General features: G+C 42.8%; 1 protein-coding gene across 1 annotated transcript in view; it reads right to left on the reverse strand.

Moving 5' to 3' along the window:
- The window catches only part of WNK4 (WNK lysine deficient protein kinase 4), a 165486-nt gene that overhangs the window by 48647 nt on the left and 95961 nt on the right, over nt 1-20878 (reverse strand). Inside the window, exons 2-4 of the mRNA XM_069951712.1 lie at nt 17767-17939; nt 15933-16153; nt 14605-14762 (exon numbers count right to left, since the gene is read on the reverse strand). Coding sequence (XP_069807813.1) covers nt 14605-14762; nt 15933-16153; nt 17767-17939 — 552 coding nt within the window. The remainder of the gene's footprint in view (nt 1-14604; nt 14763-15932; nt 16154-17766; nt 17940-20878) is intronic.

Below are 20878 nucleotides of genomic sequence, written 5' to 3' on the forward strand. Positions count from 1 at the left end.
CATTGAACTATATTTGTCAGCACGATAAACATTTGTTTCGCTGGTACCAGATTCATTTTCACGCTCTGCGGGACCCTTTGGTCAATCGGGATGATAGGAAATAGCTGTCAACAGAAAATAATAGATATTTCTATAGCGGTACACACGTTTATGATTCTCTTCCATATACTGTGTACTATAATAGCAAACAGTTTTGTATATTGGCGCTATCCATCCTATAGTATATAGTATAACATGTATCAGCCATACAGAAGACCATGGGAAAGATGACTAGCTCGCTTTCCAGGAAATTAAAAGAATATCACATTGTACAGGGTCTAGTTTGTCGCAAAGCCGAAGATACAAAATCCTGCAAGTTTAAACAGGCCCTTAGGGTTCTGCACTTCTTGGAATCGAAGTGTACAGATCTCATTGACGTTATTAGAGGATATTAAGAACAAGATGTAATAATCCTAATTGGCTATTCATTAGAGAGTATATTTTCGTATTTGAGCAAATAATTGTGATTAATGGTGATAGTTATTGCGTAACGTAACAGGCGCTTCTTGTAATATTTAGAACATGGCATGTTCCATCGCTTGTGGCTCACTGGCATGCCACTGTTCCCATGACTATCACTGGCAGCACTGTATTAACCCCTGGAACACGTCCCCGGCATCATGGCGTTAACTTTGTGTATTTCTTCAACAAGTTACTGGTAACTGGTTTGCTATAGGTATTTTAAATGATTTCCAAACACCCCCCTATCACACACATCTGTTGGTCATTCATAAAATGGTGATTAAAAAGTCTTTATTCTGCCACTAGGTGGAGCTTCATGCATACAGTTCTAATTTTGCGGCTAGACATTTTTTTTTTATGGATTGTAGACTTGAAGCACTTAAAGGGAATGTGTCATCAAAAAGTGACTTATTGTTTAAATAATGTTTTCATGTTTTTTGTTTATTTTTAAGGAATTTTTGGTGATTTTTTTTTCTAATTTTCCATTTTTCTATTAATACATGTTATACTATATATACTATAGGATGGATAGCGCCAATATACTGTACAAAAAACTGTTTGCTATCATAGTACACAGTATATGGAAGAGAATCATAAACGCACAGGTGCCTTAACGATCCAGCCCATGTGCCGTGGTCACACAGCTGATGAATAGTAGGCAATCTGCCTGGAGCATTCCCAATGATGAGGAGGGTGGGGAGGAGGGACAGAAAGGTCGTGCCAGCCTAATGCACACACAATCTAGGCGACGCCAATTTGACACAGGGCTGCAAGTTTAAAAGTTGTTTTTTAGGACAATAACTGCATCACCTGCCGAATGGACTCTAGGACAGATTAAAAGCAGCTATCTGAATGTACAAGTGGTTTGGGGTGGGCAGATTGTGGGTACAGAGTCGCTTTAAGTTCCATTCACTTCAATGGAACTGAGTTACAAAACCTGCACCCAAACTGGAGACAAGAGTGGTGATTTCTCTGGAACAAAGCGGCCATGTTTTTATAGCGCTGGATAACCCCTTTAAATTTGCGGTTGCCGTCACGGGCCATGCCTAACAGACATGCCTGAGCGTCTTATAAGGCCCCCCGTATACACAGTTTTTCTTCCTGTGATGCATAAATACACTCTAGGTTTATATCATCAAGGAAAGTTGCTGAAAGTGATTTATTCCATCAATTCAGCAAAATATGCTCTTGCATGCGTTACATTTGATTCGGTTCCAACCTTCTTTCTATTTCTTGCTAATACATGATAAATTGCATCGGTTTCTGAGTGTTCTGCAAAAAATATGCGAAATATATGTGGTTGGATATTGCAAAATCTGCAGCCGTCCCCAGCTGCAGCTATAGGGAGTGCTGTGTCCATCCAGGTGTGCGGATCACCGGGGGACTCATTCCAGGCCGTCTCTTTCCCCCGCTGGTCATTTATGGGCTATTTATACATGTTTATCATCTAAACCTGCTTCCCTACACTGAACTTTCCAAACCTTGTCGGACCTTTTCCTGTAAACACGGCATTCCAGGCCTGACTCCTCTGCCTGTTCTTAAGGCTCCCCGCAGCTTGAAAGGCCTTCCTTGCCGCTCACCAGCTATAACTATAATGACACAAGGAGAGGGGTGCCAAGCAGATTGCATTTCACAGCGAGATAATACTCTACATCTCTTCTTCGACTCGGGGCCGCAGCTCCAAAATGAGTGCGAAAAGCCGAAACCGTATTATATCACTGTGAAATGAAATCACGCCGCAATGTTCAGACATCAAACAACCACATCTGTCTTATACTTAAAGTGTAATTGACAGGTTTTTTTTTTACTGTCCTCTAAGCTAGAAAAAAAATTGAGCCTTGCCAACGCTGGTGGGTCCTGGGTACTGAATGTGGATCTCAAGGTATAATGAGGGATATTGGGTCATCTATTGCATGCCCAGACCCATACATTATTTATTAAAGGGGTACTTTAAAATTCGTTTAAATCAACTGGTGTCGGAAAGTTGTAATTTACTTCTATTTAAAAATCTCAAGTCTTCCCATACGTACACAGTGCTCTCTGCTGCCACCTCTGTCCATGTCAGGAACTGGCCAGTGCAGGAGAGGTTTTCTATAGGGATTTGCACCTGCTCTGGACAGTTCCTGAGATGGACAGAGGTGGCAGCAGAGAGCACTGTGTCAGACTGGAGAGAATACACCACTTCCTGCAGGACATACAGCAGCTGATAAATACTGGAAGACTTAAGATTTTTAAATAGAAGTAAATTACATATCTGTAAAACTTTCTGAAACCAATTTGATTTGAAAGAAAAAGAGTACCCCTTTTATTATCGGTACATTTACTGTGGTCATATTATATTACAGACGCAAGTCCCAGCCATGTTTCTGCTATGGGTCAGCAGGCCCACGATCAGAATGGAACTGTCATATCGATGAAGAAATTAAAAAAAAATAATTCAGTATTTTATACCTCCATATAAAATACCATTAGGGTGCGTTCACACCTACAGGATCTGCAGCAGATTTGATGCTGTGTTCAGTTATATAAATGAAATCTGCTGCAGAAAATCAGCTGCAGATCCTGTAGGTGTGAACGCACCATTAGACAGCAAAATTGGACCCAGCTATTCCACTGCACCATGGTTAACAACAAAGTGCAAAAGACACCTCTGACTTTAATGGGGTCTTTCAGTAATGGCCATATAATTCAGTTATGTCTCTCATCCGCCGCTTGTCCTCCTCATACACAGGAAGGTTTGGCACGGCCAAGCGTTCCTGTGTTGTCTTTGGGGAGGGGATGGGTAAGGCACAGCAAGAACGTTCTTGATGCGGCCTCTCTCACTGACACCTATCACCATCGAGATCATCTGTCGGTGGTTGTTGTCGACAGTGCCATACACGATGTATGGGGAGCTTAAAGTGAATGTAACATCAGGTGCATCGCTCTGTGTTTTTTACATGAACAGACCAGCGCCGGCGTGCGGATGCCGGTGTGGCGGTCCTTTTTTTGAACCGTCACCCGATTCCCGCACACAGAGCTAGTCTATTTCCTAGCACCAGCCCGGTATGAAGCACTGGGGGCAGGCCTGCCGGTCCCCAGTGTGACGAAACCCCCTCCCCTCTGTGACACAGCTCCATTAAAATCAATGGAGCCACGTCACAATTTCATCTTTTGCAAAACTACAGCTCCTAACACACTGGGAGTTTTAGTTTCCCAACATTTAGCGATCTACGTTACAGATCATTCTATTGCTAAAAGTATGTACAAATATATCCATATCCTATTTGTAGGATATAATCATACATAATCCTATACCACTTGTTTTACTATGGCCACTAGGTGGCACTGTTTTATTGATGTATATGCATATTTTTATGTTTTCTATGACAGTGTCTGTTCATGATATACCGCGTTTCCTCGAAAATAAGACAGTGCCTTATATCCCCCCCCCCCCCCAAAAAAAATGCACTACGTCTTATTTTTGGGGGACGTCTTATTTCTCTCCCCCCCCCCCCCAAGACCTCCCTATAATACTCACTGAAAGAGCAGGTCTGCGGCGTGACGCGGGTTCTGCGGTGGGTCAGCAGCGTGAAGTGGGTTCTGCGGTGGGTCAGCAGCGTGACGTACAGCTTGACAACGTATGGCGGTGTGTGTCGGGATGTGCAGAGGACATGGGGGCCATGGAGCAGGCTGCCTGCGGTGCCTGCCTTGGAGGTTCACGAGTCTGGGGTGGCGGGGGATGGCCTTACTTTTGGGGGGTTCCCTAGAGTAGGGGATGCCTTATTTTTTTTATTTTTTTTGGGGGGGGGGGGGCCTTACTTTAGACTAGAGGGTAGAGTAGCTGTGGTGTGTTATTTTAGGAGGGCGTCTTATTTTTGGGAAAACATGATACTAAAATGTTTGAAATAAACCTGCAAAATAAAGCTCAAAACATAAAAAACCGCGTTCCCGTAAGCGATTCCCAGTACGTTGTCTTGGGTAACGAATATATCAAATGAAGTTGCCATAATTTCTTCTTTTGTCTCCTCATTAGTGATTAAATCTCTGCCAGGAGGAGAAGATTAAAAGATTATCGAAAGACTTGCTCAGAAATCTCCCAAAGTTTTTTTTCCCTCTCTTCTCTCAGGTCTAAATGACTCCTGGTTACGGCATAAGACAAGCGCGCTGCCCAATACTGCTATTCCCATCCTCTATGTAATCACAATTACAGCAGCATTAGACTGTAGGACAGAGCACTTTCTGTGCCGCTGCCAATTTCGGGAGCAATCAGCATTAGACTGGTCCTCGCTGCTCTCAGTGCAGAACCGGGCAGACACACACATCCGCATTTTCACCGTCCTGCAGGCTATTAAGCTGATTACATCAAAATATATAGGCTTGAAGTTTCCATTCCATTAATAAGTAATTACAGCCGCGCCGGAGGGCTAGTTTGTTTTGGAAAGGAGTCGGAGTACAAGAACTTGGTGTTTGCCACAGAAACCCCTTCAATGCCAGGTCTGGAAACAAATGATTACTAAAAATTGATAAATGGAAATAAGGTTACGTTGAGCCATTGTCGTACATTCAGCTCCCCCCCCCCTATCTTGGACTCCTATACTTCTAAGACATGTTGGGTAAGAACAATGGAAGCCATTCCAATGCCCATTGGAGTGGTCCTTCTAGTTTTGACCCTGATTGATATATAGCCTTAGGCTATGTTCACACAACATATTTTTTCGTATTTATACGGTCATTGTTGCTGTTTGCAACAATGGCCGTGTAAATACAAGAAAATACGTTGGCCGTGTGTCTACGGGATCCCGGTCGGAGCGTATACACATAGGGGGACTTATAAATGTCCCCGCATCTCCGGCGCTACGGATATTTATGTAGAGGCGGACTGCCTCTACATAAATCCTGTGCGCGTCGGTGCGCACAGCCGAAAACCTACGCCCCCTGAAAGGTGGAGTAGGTTTTCGGCGTATCTTTGTGCGGAAAAAATGATAAATCGCGCGGACTCTGAGTCCGCGCCCCCGTAACGCCCCCTCCACGCCCCCTCCCCGCCCCCCGGCGTACTCGGCGGAAAGTGCCGATCGCAAATCGGCCATTTGCGAATAAAAAAATACGCAAATCGGCACTTTCGGCCGAAAATCATCCGTACGCCAGATGATACATGTCGCCCATAGTATATGCTGCAGCCGGGACCCTTCGCGCACCGCAAAGAACTGACATGTCAGTTTTCTGCGGCCGCTATTTAGTGAATCATAGTGTGCTATGGGGAGTTCTGATGCGGGTGCGCCCGCATCAGAACTCTGCGGCAGGAAAGATCAACCTACCGTTACTGCAGTACTGGCCAGGATGATCTTTGCAGAGACAGGGCGCTCTGTGATCCGGCCTGGTCACGGAATGGCCGGTCTCTTACGCCATGTGAACATGGCCTTAGGGTGGTATTACACGGAACGATTATCATTCAAAAAATCATTCGGATTTGAACGATAATCGTTCAGTGTAATAGCAGGCAAGGATTAAGCGACCAATGAGAAATCGTTGGGCGTTTAATAGAATTTGGACCTATTTTTATCATTGGTCGTTTGCAAATCGCTCGCATGTAATAAGACGGCGTTCGGTGGTTCGCAGTAGCGGTGAACGCAGTGGCGACGACAGGACGAACGCAATAATGATCATAAGTAACGATCATGGTTCCATGAAATTGGGTGAACAATTTCAGGTCGTTCGTTATAGCGGTCGTCTGAGTTCGTTTATTGTTAATCGTTGATCGTCGAAAAATCGCTTTGTGTAATAGAACCCTTACTGCTTCCTTTGTGTACATGATACTGTAGCTTTGGTGGTTCTGACATCACTTCCAGTACAGACAGTACTACGAGAGTGTGCTACAGTACACAGACCTCTGAAAGGATGCTTAAGGATCATAATATAATCTAAGCTTACTGCTAGAGATGACTGAACCAAACTTCACAATTGATACGTTACGAACTTCATAGAACCAAACTTTTTGTAAAGTTCATAACAAACCCAGTCCAAGATGGTGGCTGCACATTTTAATACACTTTATTACACATAGAAAACAAAAAAAGAGCCTGTGCTTACCTGTCTGTGTTACCTTGGTGTCCTACTGGTCTCCGGTGTGCAGCCGCCTCCACTTATAAGGCAAACTTATCTCAGGAGTGACAGCCCCAATCATTGACAGAGATGGGACAGCACCATGGCCAGTGATTGGCTGTGTAGGCTGTCCCTCCCAAGATAAGAGTGACAGCCCGCTAAGCCAATCACCAATTGAGACAGAACAGCGCTGCAGCCAGTGATTGGCTAAGCGGATGTCACTCTAGTCCGAGTCTGTGATCAACCAGGGACACCAGAGGAGTACAGACAGGTAAGTATGATAAGCATACTTGCTGTACTGCACTAAAACAGCTAAATGGCTGTGATCATTTAGCTACCGCTATAGTTTAGTGCGGAAGGTTCAAGGTTTGGTTTGTACGAACCTGAACTTTGCTTCAAAGTTTTCTAATCTCTAGTTGTTACCTTTATGTTTTTAACGCATAAATACACTGGTAATTTTATAATATACATCTGGTAACTTGTTAGAATAAAATGAAATATATACACGAGGAGCAGCAGTATTTCTGGCCATTATATAATTTTTATTTAGCATTTTTCACCAGTTTTTCTTTCTGCAGGCTCTGATATTCAGTTGTCCATGAGCTTGTTGGTAGAGACTAGCTGCTAAGATGACTCCCAAACACTGTACAGTAACAGAAGAGGGGACCCTTCAGCTTATGTGTACGTAGTTTTATGAGTTGAAAATTTTTGGCTGAAAAAAAAAGCTAGAATTTTCAGCTAGAAAGAAATTTCTCATCCTTCTCCCCTTCTTTTTGTTTGGATCTTTTTTACAATTTTTGTGCAATTTTTTTCACTTTTTGGGCGGCAGCAAAAGCTATAGTCTATAAAATGGTGGATTGTGATTGGGACTGATTACACCCTGAAATATACCAAATATGTGCCATATGTGATTTTATGGTCGCATTTTAAGCCGTTGTTTGGCATTCAAAAACAAGGGCCCAACACTGAATATTACTACTGTAACAAACACGGCTGTAAAATTGATGTCCGGACGCAGGTGTGGATTCATTAGACTTAGATTTGAAAAATACAGCCCTTTTTTTTAATCCTTTTTGAGTTGTAACATAGCCTTTTTATGGCTCACAAAAATGGGCAAAAATAATTGTGACAAGACTTCAGAAGCAGGCGGCACATGGGGAACAGTAATAATCAAGCACTGGGGTCATTTTAAAGAATTAAAAACGTCATGTGAACATAGCTTCAAAATGATACCTGTTTTAATTGGATGTCTGTCACATAACGACAAATATCGGCTGTGCAATAAAACGTCCGTCATTTTGATGGTGTGCGAACATAGGTGAAATAGCAGCAAGCTGCTTCTCTGTTTCTGTCTGTCTCTTTGCCTACATCTCACTCTGCAGCTTACTCCACCTTCTATATACTTCTATATGAGGCACATAATCTGATCTCTCAGTGGTCAAACACACAGGGCTTTCTATAATAATTTTCAAAAATGAGTAAGGAGTGTAAGAAAAAAGAGGGGGAAGATTAAGGGAGAACTCTGGCAAAAGTTTTTATTAAAGTATTGTATTGTCCCCAAAAAGTTATACAAATCAACAATATACACTTATTACGGGAAATGCTTATAAAGTGCTTTTTTCCTGCACTTACTACTGCATCAAGGCTTCACTTTCTGGATAACATGGTGATGTCACTTCCTGGATAAAATGGTGATGTCACTTCCTGAATAAAATTATGATGTTACAACTCAACTCCCAGAGCTATGCGGGCTGTGGCTGCTGGAGAGGATGATGACAGGGGGATGCTCAGTGTCCCTCCAGTGTCCTGTGTCCCTCAGTGTCCCCCTGCCATCATCCTCTCCAGCAGCCACAGCCCACACAGCTCTGGGAGTCAGGTCGTGACATCATAATTTTATCCAGGAAGTGACATCACCATTTTATCCAGGAAGTGACATCACCATGTTATCCAGGGAGTGACATCACCATGTTATCCAGGAAGTGACATCATAATTTTATCCAAGAAGTGACATCACCATGTTATCCAGGAAGTGACATCACCATGTTATCCAGGAAGTGAAGCCTTGATGCAGTAGTAAGTGGAGGGGAAAAAGCACTTTATAAGCATTTCCTGTAATAAGTGTATATTGGTGATTTGTATAACTTTGGGGGGCAATACTAAATATTTTCGCCGGACTTCTCCTTTAAAGGGATCTGATCCATGTAGAAAGAAGTATTTTTCTCCAATAGGTTTCTTATATTCTGCACTATATATGCCATATGAACTACTTCATACTCTGGAGAAACATTTGTTATTAAAGGGGTATTTCACTCAAACATAACTTTTGATAGGTTGCTGCCCATGGTGAGACTAACAATTCATTCCATACTATTACTATTATCTATTTTTGTCTCCTTCCCCCATTTCTGAGTTGCTGCTTTCTGCTGAAAACACAAAAATCTGTGTATGAGCCTTTCTCTCTGACTCCCACTCCTCCTGAGACAGCTGATGTAAACCAGTTGCTGGCAAACTTTATCTGCAACATTGTAGCTTCTTTGTAATGCTGTGAGGGTTAATCACAATTCATAAGCAACTTGACCACAGATTAAACATCCCAGTATTACAAAGAAGTGACACTGTTGCAGATAAAGCCTGCCAGGGACTTGTCGTCTCAGAAGGGAGGGGGGACAGAGAGACAAACAGAAAAGCTCACACACAGATTTTTGTGTTTTCAGCAGAAAGCAGCAGCTAAGAACTGGGGGAAGGAAACTGAACAGATAATAACAAGTATGGAATGAATTGTTAGTCTCACCATGGGCAGTAACATATGGAAATTTATGTTTGAGAGGAATAATACCCCATTAATCTTATGTTGATAATGCATTATATTTCTGTTTAAATAACTTCGAGGATAAGATTAAAAACTAAAATGCAGCTTGCTTTCCAACTCCATATTCTTCTAAAATGCAGGTTGACAAGAATCTCTGCTCGAGAGACAATTGTTATCTCATATCTGTATTTGTGTAATCAGATCCCAGCATGGTCTCAGCCATTCATTAATGCAAGGTTAATAAAATCAGGCCGTGTGTAATCAGATAATAGTCAGAGCTGCATCTGGCCTGGGATGGATTCTGCAGGAAAACTGGCCGAGCTCTGCTCCGGCAATCAAACGCATGGGCCTTGATTGTGAACAAATACATTGGATGGACTGAACCTGGATCAATACAAATAAGGAAACGGGAGACCTGGTGGGAAGGGAGGACTATTTGGCACAATAAGTAATGTGATTACAGGGGTCAGGGGAGGGTGAAATATTTCTGCAAGTTATTTTCTATTGCTGGCTCCCTTGTAAGTATAATATCTTCATTATTCACAGCTTTGGTTTAAGTTCCCCCCCCCCCCAAAAAAAAAGTCTTTAAAAGAAATGTGTGATAAGAAAATAAAATGACCTACTGTTTAAGGCCCTGTTCACAAAACGTATATTTTCATGAAACAACGGCCGTTGTTGCAAGTTTGCAATAACGACTGTTATTTAATCACAGTGACTGATCGCATTGAACTCTATGGAAATCCCGGCTGGAGTGTATACACACTGTATACACTCCGACCAGGATTCCATACAGCTGTACAAAAAAGTGACATGTCATTTTTGTGCGGCTGCTATTCATTGAATAGTGGCAGCATGAAATTGACTGTGCAGACAATGTAAAGTGCGGCTCCCGCCATACTTTACATTGTTTGGTATGGTTAATTGAAATGCAGGCACACCCGAATGTGGCGTATTCCAATTTTAAGTAATGTTAATGGCAGCAGTACCGGCTGGGATTAACTTCACAGACAGTGGCTGTTCTGTGACCTTGATGGAAGTTTTCTGGTGCAGAAGTTACAGTGCAGGGCGCGGGGGGGTTGGGGAATGAGTTCTGACTATTATCTATCTTACAGCTTTTATTCTAGCCACTAGGCCTAATAATAAGCTGACACTGGATATGAGAACAACTCAAGCACGCTCATGTTTGTCTGAACTGAAGTAGTTGGATGCAGCCCTAGAGAGTCCTGCAAAACATGGAGACAGCCATAGTCTCAAGCTGCGCTCATTTCTAACACGTCTTGTTTTATACAGATGCCTTTTGTACAGACTCTTCTTTATAATAAGATCATTCACAATAAATGATACTCAGAGCTCAGTCTCCCCCCCTTGCCCTGCACTGTGATTTCAAGAAAACTTCCAAGTCAATTGTCCATAGTTTTCTATGCTCATGTAGGAGCTGTAAAGCATGTACCAAAAATACTGTTAGCAGAACAGAAGCTCAGGCAATATGTCTGCTCTCAAAATACCCATAAAAACAATAAATAAAAAAATTACAAAGAAAAAAATAACATGAGATACATTCCCTCTAAAATCTTTGACCCAGGACAGCCCCCCCCCCTTTTTATAATCTGTATAATGGAACTGAGAAGCAAAACACCGCCCATGCTGGAGACAAGAGTGGGGGCTGTCTTTGGAAGAAAGTGGCCATGTTTTTATAGTGCTGGATAACCCTTTGTCCCTTAGGAGTTAAACTATACCACTGATTTTTTTTTTGGCTGATGTCCAGCTAAATCCTAAAATGTGACTTGGTTCCTTTGTTTGACCTTCTGACTATACTATCTCCTTAAATCTACCTTGACTTATTGAGTCCCTTCCTGAGGCACAGCGAGCTGCCATCTTTCCAGTTATCTCTCACTTTTCAATCTCATGCTGATTGACAAGACGCTGTTATTCTGGTGCCCTGGAACAGAGCACACCACGGAGGGAACAAACCTTTCTTTTCCCCCCCTTGTTCACTTATCTGAAATTCTTATCAAATCACTATGACGGACGTACATTTTCCATTAACAGTTTCACAGGAATCATGCCTCCCTGGAAATGATGGTCACGCGGTCACACTGAAGTCCATAGAAAAACGGAACATGTCATGCACTTGCCACTTTTAATGTATTTGATCCCACATTAACCAGTGACCTTCATGTTACTTGACAACATAGACTCCCACCGACAAAGCTGTAACCATCACCATATTTCATCGGCCTGGCACAAAGGTTAGACAAGGACATTCCCAGACAAATGGGTTCAGCGATGTTCTCCAAACCCGAATGCTTTGGCATTTTACTCCCAACGTTTAGGAGAAGTTGGATGTCGCCCTAGGGAAACTTGGGCACAACCTATGGCGGTATTCTTATTTTCCAGGACTCCCTAGGGTTGGGTCCAACTTCTCCAGAGTGAAATGACGAGCATTCAGGTTCGGAGACTGTTGCCGAACCCGAACAGTTCTGCAACTCCACTCATCACTAATGGTGCGTTTACATGGAACGATTATCATTCGAATATTGGCAATAACATTCTCATTTGAGGGATAATCGGCTCGTGTAAACACAGGGAACGATCAAGCGATGAGCAAGAAATCGTTCATCATGATCATTCAACATGTTCTCAAATCGTCGTTGGTCGTTCGCTAAAAATTCGCAGATCGCTTTGTGTAAACAGTCTTTCAAAGATTCACACTATGGGGGACATTTATGAAGTCGGGTGTTTCTTACGCCGGGCTTACAAATGTCCCTGCAGCTCAGTGGATTTATGTAGAGGCGCACTGCCTCTGCATAAATCCTGAGCGCATGGAGCCCGTCCGTGCGAAAATTTAGAAACCTACACCAGCTCAGAGTTGGCTTAGGTTTCAGTATCATTTTTCCACCTCTGCGTCCTGCCGCACCCCCTGTAATGCCCCCTCTTCGCCCCACTGGCGAAGGTGGTGCAGATGGGCCCGATGCAAAAGAAAAATATTCGCAAATAGACCATTTGCGAATATTTTTACGCTGATCGGGCCCACCTGCGCCTAAAAAAGGCATTTTCGCCTTTAAATAAACGTCCCCCTATGTGTGAGATGGACTTAGGAGATCTTAAAAACGATCGCAATAACGATTTTTCTAACGACTTATTAGTCTAAACCCTGATTGTTATAAAAAACAAATTGTTGCTTCAAAATCGTTAAAGGAAACCTGTCACCCCCGATGCTGGGGTGAAGGCCGCCTGACCCCCAGCTAGAGCCCCGGATACTTACCCTATCTCCCCAAGTCCCGCTCCTGGAGCCTGTCCCTGGACAGAGGTATCCCCGTCTGAAGCCCGGCGAGCACGCTACATAGATGAGTCCGACGCTCATAGAGAATGAATGGAGCCGTCATTCTCTATGGGCATCAGACTTATCTTGGCAGCGTGCGCGCCGGGCTTCCGACAAGGATATCTCTGTCCCGGGACAGGCTCCAGGAGCGGGACTTGGGGAGATAGGGTAAGTATCCGGGGCTCTAGCGGGGGTCAGGAGGCCTTCACCCCAGAACAGGGGGTGACAGGTCCCCTTTAAAGGATCGATTGGGCAAATTATTGCTTAGTGTAAACGGACCATTATAAGGATCAATAATATGGACACAGCTGATATTTTGGTCCACAGCTATATCTGGTTCTCTGCAGTCACTGTCTGGTAGCAGGAGCCATTGCACAATCATGTCGGGTATCCACCAGACATGTATAGTATGTACAGTACAGTATGTACAGTAAGCTCTTACACGTGGTTGGTGACATGGCACGGTAATGTTGATGACCCTTACAGGTGTCGACATTTAAGCTAGTGATAACTGCAGGCGACCCACCGAAGGCCTTATATATCACATATCTAAAATTTCTTTTTGAAGAGACAATTTCATGACCTAGCTTAGGTAGAATGCCTGTATACATTGTACAGTATATACACTACAGCTGATAATGCTTTGCAAAAAAATTTGGGGGTTGTGCCCCCGGAAAAAATAAATCAGCTGTGCAACAAAAGGGCATGCTACTTATGGCCATGTTCACACAACGTATGTGTTGTATAAATCACGGTCGTTGTTGCAATTTGCTGGTCTGCTGGTCGCTTATCTTCTCTGACCCTTCTACAGGTTTTTCTTTGGTCCCTGTGATCTCTTCCAATATACACTTCTACAGACTCATAACTGAGTTATATATTGACTCAAGAGGCCTCTTAAAGGGGTTATCCAGTGCTACAAAAACATGGCCACTTTCCCCCACTCTTGTCTCCAGTTTGGGTGAGGTTTTGAAAATTAGTTTCATTGAACTAAATGGAGCTTAATTGCAAACCGCACCTGAACTGGAGACAACAGTAGGAGAAAAAGTGGCCATGTCTTTTTAGCGCTGGATAACCCCTTTAATATGGTGGTTTTTGGTGGTCTTTGTACAGGAGCCATCTGTTTTCTAGGCCCTTCCTTGGAGGGTTATCTGGTGTTTTGAGGCTTCGCAGACCTTTTTGCATATTTATATAGACAGGGGTGTGTCTTTCCAGATCCCGTCCAATCATCTAAATTTACCACTGGTGACTCCAATCAAGGTGCAGAAACATCTCAGAGATGATCAAGAGAAAGGGGAGGAGCTAAATAAGTGTTGTAATAAACTGCCCGAATCCTTACTTTTCCTTTTTAATACATTTGCAAATTGCCGTACTGAGGTATGGAGTGCAGATGGATTGGGACAAGGCATCGACAAAATGTTCAAAAAGTAAAAAGTTCCGAACAGGGGCGTAGCTAGGACTCATGGGGCCCCATAGCAAAAAACTCTTATCTTCCTTGGGCCCCCTCCCTCCACAGGCCCCATAGCAACCGCCTTCCCTGCCTCTATGGTAGCGACGCCACTGGTTCCGAAGACTTTACAAGTGCATTGTATGGTTATAAATGAGCTTATTAATCCCCGACCCCAAAAATGAGGCATAGGTCAACAGGAGGTCATGGCTACGACTGGCACAGTGAGACCATTGATCATTTTTCCGATGGTGCTATTTGTGAATATTATATGAATATGTTTTAGGTAATAACACCCTGTACTTTACTCAACGTGTACTTTGTTGAAACACATGTTATACCATCCTGTGAAGTATTCATAGTCTACCATAAACTGTAATTTGGCCTCTAAATATTCTCATTTTCGTAGGCATGAATCTCTGGTGGCATCTGGTCACGGATACTCACTGAGGTCACCTTGCGGTATATCTGAGCGGCATTCTGGCATTCAGAGTAGGGGTATTCAGAGGTGGCCATCTCCAGCATACACATCCCAAAGGCGTAGACATCCACCGCTTCATCATACTTCTCTTCATACATCTCGGGGGCCATAAATTCTGGTGTACCTGCAGGTAATAAACATCAGGTCACAGTCATATCCCACCGCTCTATGAGAAACCTTTATAGCAAATAATAATTTCTGATGACGCTAGAAGCCGAGATGATGATCTGAGACTGGCAATCTATAAACTCAAGAGGCAACCTATAAACTTTTTCCGGAAGGGATGATGTGTTTCGTATTATCAGTAAGCCTGAAAATATAACTTATCAGTAAACCATTTGGACCAACCAAACCAAATTGGACCAACCAACCAAACCAATGTAGATTGGTTTGGTTGGTATACAAAATCCAGTGAAGTATCAAGGCCCTTTATGGGTCGAACACTGATTCGAAGTGATGGCAGCGAAGAGCAAGCTTTTTACTTTTTGGAGGAGAACCACTTTAAATATTTTTTCCCATGGAGCATTGCATGGCTTATAAGAGTCCATATGGTAGTTTGGCAGTCTACTCAAGGAGATAAAGTACCCCTTCAGTCCTCATACATCCATATAGGTGTTCACTAGAGGTTTGTCCGAACTTGAGCATGTGGCATTTGGTTACTGGTGGCTGCACAAGTTGGATGCAGCCCTAAAGCTGCCTAGAAAACATGGATACAGCCACATGATACAGGCTGTATCCATGTTTTCCATGTTATCCATGGACTCCCTAGGGTGGCATCCAACGGTAACCAAATGCTGCACGCACGTGAGGTTTTGGATTTGAGGTTCACGCATCTCTAGTTTTCACTTTTTATTTAGTATGTTAGGGCCCCCATACACCCAAGTCTATACGCTAAAGTCATCTGACGGTGGGTTTGGCCATCACTCTAAGGTTTATGGCGGCCTCCTGAGTCTCCACTGACTTGTAATGTCGGTGGAGATAGCGGTCATGCATGATGAATTTTTACCGCCCTACCTCATTGATCTCATGGTCTGGCTGCGGCTTACCCCTCCTCATGAATGTTCGTTATTGTAGGTGTAAAGGAACCTTAAAGGGAATATGGCATCAGAAATTCATGTCTATGTAGATTTTTTTTTCTCGTAGTGCCCTTTAATAAATTTGATACATCTGTGCCGTGAATAAGTGAAGATTTCACCTACAATTTATGTAAATTTTGCCATAAAATCTAGTAAATCCATCGGCTGTGAGAGGCCATGCCAACATTCCCCCCATTTTCCTCTGTTTGTTGTTTTACCTATCACACTCTTCGCAAAAGAGGCACTCTTCAAAGTGGCGAGGCCCAAGTCCCCAATTTTCACGAATCCCGTGGGCCCCGTGATGAAGATGTTGTCACATTTAAGGTCACGATGAATGATAGGCGGACAGCGAGTGTGAAGGAAGTGCAGCCCTTTCAGAATTTGACGGCTCCATCTTTGTAAGACCTTCAGCTTCATCTCTTTAAATCTCTTCAAGTAGCTAAAATAGCAATTTGAGATTAAATTTAGCAGCGATTCTGACTCAAATAAGCATTGCCAAAGTACATTATGGAAGACACATACAGACTGCGGAGAGGGTCAAGAGGCTTCATTGCACTACTCTCTTCTAGATTTAGCATTGCAAATGTAATTTTTTTAGTCTGTCTTTATACTGAAGGATTTTTTTTCAAAGAGACTCTGTCAGTAGGTTTATGCCGTCCTATCTAAGGGTAGTATAAACTAGTGACAGAGAAGCTGAACAGAATGATGTATCACTTACATTGTTCTGTGCAGTTCATCCAGAGATATCCTCCTGAATAACATGGACAATACGTAGTCCTCTCTATTATGTGCATGAGCCCAGGAGTCCTGGATATTCATGAGAAGCAGAAAGCTCCGCCCACCAGCTGATGATTGGCAGTTATCTGTCCATGCTGTGTATAGGCAGTCAGCTGTCAATCAGCAGCTGGAAGGCGGGTGGGAAGGGTCGGGCAAAAATCCTATTTTCCTGCATATTAGAAGAACGGCTGAATAGAATTATACAAGTAATACACTGATCTGTTCAGCATTTCTGTCACTAGTTTATGCTGCCCTCATTTAAGGCGGAATCCCTTTATGTGACAGATTGCCTTTAAGCTTTCTTTCACAGAATCATGTCCATTTTCAGGTACAGTACTACTACCGGCATAGGCATCAGAATATGGTTTTGACAAAAAACATGTGACATGTCAAAAGTTTTAGTTGGTCGGGATGTCAGTGTTTAGATCCCCACTGATCATTTGAACCAGCTGGAAGAAGCGCAAGGCTGATCACTTCTCTCCCCGGCTAACTGTGCTTCTCGTCTAAAAATTGTCAGAAATTGTCCCTAAAGAAAACCTTTCCTGCTCTGGACAGTTCCTGACATAGACAGAGATGGCAGCAGAGAACGCTGTATCAGACTGTTAAGAATACACCACTTCCTGCAGGACATACACCAGCTGATAAGTACTGGAAGACTTGAAATTTTTAAATAGAAGTAAATTGCAAATCTATTTAACTTTCTGAGACCATGACAACTTTCTGAAATGTTGACAACTAATGTAAACTAGAAGGTTCTGCAGGATGCTAGTACTATACTATTATTCTACTACTCCTTGTGTGCTAGCAGCAAATACCCCAAAATAATACTCCAAACAGCATTGAGTGGCTTAAAGGGGTTTTTCAGGATTCACAATCGATGATCCCAAATTTCAGGTCACCCTCCCCCATTGATCTTCAGGATGGGTCACCAATGTCAGATGCCAACACTCTACCCCTAACAGAGCCACAGCACTGGTATACATAGAGAAGCAGAGCCAGAGGCAGACAGCATCATGTAGTGGGCATACTGGGTAACCGCAGCTTAGCTAACATTGAAGTAAGTGAAGTGCCTGCTTGAGGGTCTGACCTTCACCAGCTATTAATGGCCTATCATGAGGATAGGTCATCAATAAAGTTTCCCTCAAAACCCCCTTTAAGAGCATAGCATAATGTTCTGAAATTATAAAGAAAATGTATAAAGAAAATGTAAAGACCTAAAGCAATAAAAATATACAGTAAAATCAACCTAAGTTTGAATTCAAACTATGTCCTTACGTCTTCAGCGTCCCCGAAGTCATGAGCTCTGTCACTAGGACGATACATATCTGCCCCTTCACTATGGATTTCCAAGAGTCGTAAAAGCGGACAATGTTTGGATGTTGTAGACCTTTCAGCATCTCCACTTCTTCGCTGAACCTTTGGCGCTCTGCTTTAGTCAGCTTCCTGGTCTGTACAAAACAAAACGTAAAAAAAATAATCATACATTTCCAACAATTATACTAATTGAAATAGAACATGTAGTAGAGTTATGCAATGCGATATATATTATATACAAAATGGACTAATGAGGCTAAAGCAACTTCCTAAGTAGTCTTTATTAGAAATTTTCTACCATATAGCTGCTACTCAGGGAAGGATCAGATATATCTCTTACTTTCTACCCTCTCAGTGTTAAAGATAACAGCAGGGAGAGGGATACACACCAGCGCAGATTGTGGACAGGGAGGTAAGGATCCTTGGAGGACAGCTCACAAAAGATGTAGATAGAAAGGAGAAAATCAAAAAAATCCCCCCCCAATTATATGTAAATTATGATTTTATTAATATTTGTAAATATATTATTTATATTAATAAACTTTATAATTTATATTATACACTTTTTCCTGTCCTGTCTTGCACCGGCTCTTTTCAAAAGAGCCGACGCGAGACAGGAAGCTCCCGTCATGCAGAGCGGCAGCAAGGCCGGGCGCCGCCATCTTGATTACGTCACTTGCGTTCCAGCGGTGGAACGCAAGTAATGTAATCAAGATGGCGGCGCCGGCCTTGCTGCACCAATCAAGAGGATTAGGTAAAGTATAAGATACAGACTGCAAAGGCAGTCTGTATCTTCATAGATAGACTTAGGGAGAGATGAACTTTGATACTAGGGACAGTGAGTTTTAGGTGATAGGTTCTCTTTAAAAAAAGAGAAAATAAGCACAGTTTTTAATATAGACCTATGAAAAAAGTATAGAAAAATGTTTTTCAAAGATGTCTGAAGCTTATAAACTGACTGCGATACTCTATACCTATTGGTGCCCTGAGAATCTACCCAGGTTGCCCCAATGACATGCCTACCCTTGCATACATTGTATTTTAAAATTTTTCCAACCTCTAAGCTATTACTTAACAACTATATAATGAATGATCTTAGCATACTCTGCGGTAGGACCCCTGCATCTCGCCATTTTCATATCATTATGCTTCCCGCTGTATTTTTCATCTAGATGATATTTCCCACAGATAATTTGTCCTTGTTAATGTTATCATCAACCTGCAGAAATCCCTTTAACACCAAGAGCCGCACATTTGTAACTACTCTTCCTCGTTCGGTGAGCCCGAGACATCTGTCTCCATCATTAGCTTGCCTAATTGTCCGTGAAGCCAGGCAGCCTTCACTATTTTTAACTCTCCATATTTTTTTTTGTACCTTTTTGTTCTAGATAGTCAGAATCTGCCAAGAAAATAAAGTTTACCAGTAAAACTGTTAACAAACTTAATATAAACATGGACTAATCATGTTGCTGACATATCAAATATCATCTTAAAGTGATATTGTTCTCAGCACCATTCTTAAGCTTATATATATATATATATATATATATATATATATATATGTTATTGTTGGTGGACAGTGCCATATGGGTGGGGCTTTGCAGTTATCTTACTCCATATCCCCGCCTACATCAGCGTCATAGTCCTCACTGTGACGTCATTGCCGCCTAGGGTCTGCCCCCTCCGCTTTGTCATTGTAATGGGCTGACCTTGATCTATGGCGGCTGGATCAAAGGGGGCGAGGCCTAGGCCTCTAGGTTGGCCCATTCTGATGATGTCACAGAGGGGCCTATGCGGTGATGACATCATGGAGGGGCGAGACTTATGGTGCTGATGAAGGACACAACAGCAATGAAGTCCTGCCCATTCAGCACTGTCTACCAACGATAACATGTATTTTTGAGAGGAGAGACCACCAAGAAATCCTTTATACGGTAAGATTCCACAAATAACTGCTGTTGTTTTGAAATAACGCCAATTATTTGGACGTGAAATTATGACTATCCAAAAAAAACTGGCGTAAAATAGGCAAAAGAAATTTGGTGTGGTCGTGGCCTATAACTAGATTCAACCTGTAAAAAATGAGTGATTTGTCTTAAAGGGGTTGTCCGGGTAGCAGAAGATGTTAAAGGGGTTATCCATCGCTACAAAAACATAGCCACCTTTCCCCCTCCTGTCTTCAGATTGGGTGGGGTTTGAAACTCAGTTCCATTGAAGTAAATGGAGCAAACCACACCTGACCTGGAGACAAGAGTGGGACAAAAGGGGCCATGTTTTTGTAGCACTGGATAACCCCTTTAAAACCTTCTGCTCTCCGGGGGTTAAGTTTATCACCCCCCGCATACCCCTTCCAAGACATCGGAGACACTGCAGCTACTGGACATCATGTTCGGGCATGATCTCACTTACACACGATGAATAATATAAACTAGATTGGCGCTCGTTTACTGAGTCTATTACTCGGCTCAATTATGATTTAGCAAGGGCTGCACGAACATCATTAGTGATGTCCGTGCAGCCCTTGCCCTAAACTGTGCAGACATTGGCTGAGCGGGCTGACAGCTGAGAGAAGCTGCAGCACGTGGTGACGGGAAGCAATCAGAGGGCAGGATAAGACTGGAAAAGGTAATGTATGAACAGTTTATTCAATCGTTAGGCTGGGCATGGCTATTACATGTAGTGTTGCATGCCCAATGATTTTAGGTCTGTACCTAAAGAAATGATCAGCCGATGATCTTTTATCAGCTGATCGTTGACTCAATTACACTGAGCAATAGCCGGCCTGATTCAGCTGATTTTTAATAGGGCCCTTAGACTCCCACTACACATGTCGGAAAAAATATTTCTGAGACATGGAATTAGAGGAAAAAAGAGCCAGGGAGCAGTAGGCTTCAGCTGTCTTTCCACAAACTTACAAAGCGACGGCTATTTCACGTGTAAAACGCTTCTTCTGGCCTCACAGAAGCCGAGAAGAAGCGTTTAACGCGTGAAACGGCCGTCGCTCTGTAACTTTGTGGAAAGCATTGTTTGCTGGTGTGTGCCGCTTTCATCATACTCTCTACTGTGAAGATAT

Source organism: Dendropsophus ebraccatus, chromosome 14 (assembly GCF_027789765.1).
Source record: "Dendropsophus ebraccatus isolate aDenEbr1 chromosome 14, aDenEbr1.pat, whole genome shotgun sequence".
In the NCBI taxonomy this organism is placed as follows: Eukaryota; Metazoa; Chordata; class Amphibia; order Anura; family Hylidae; genus Dendropsophus; species Dendropsophus ebraccatus.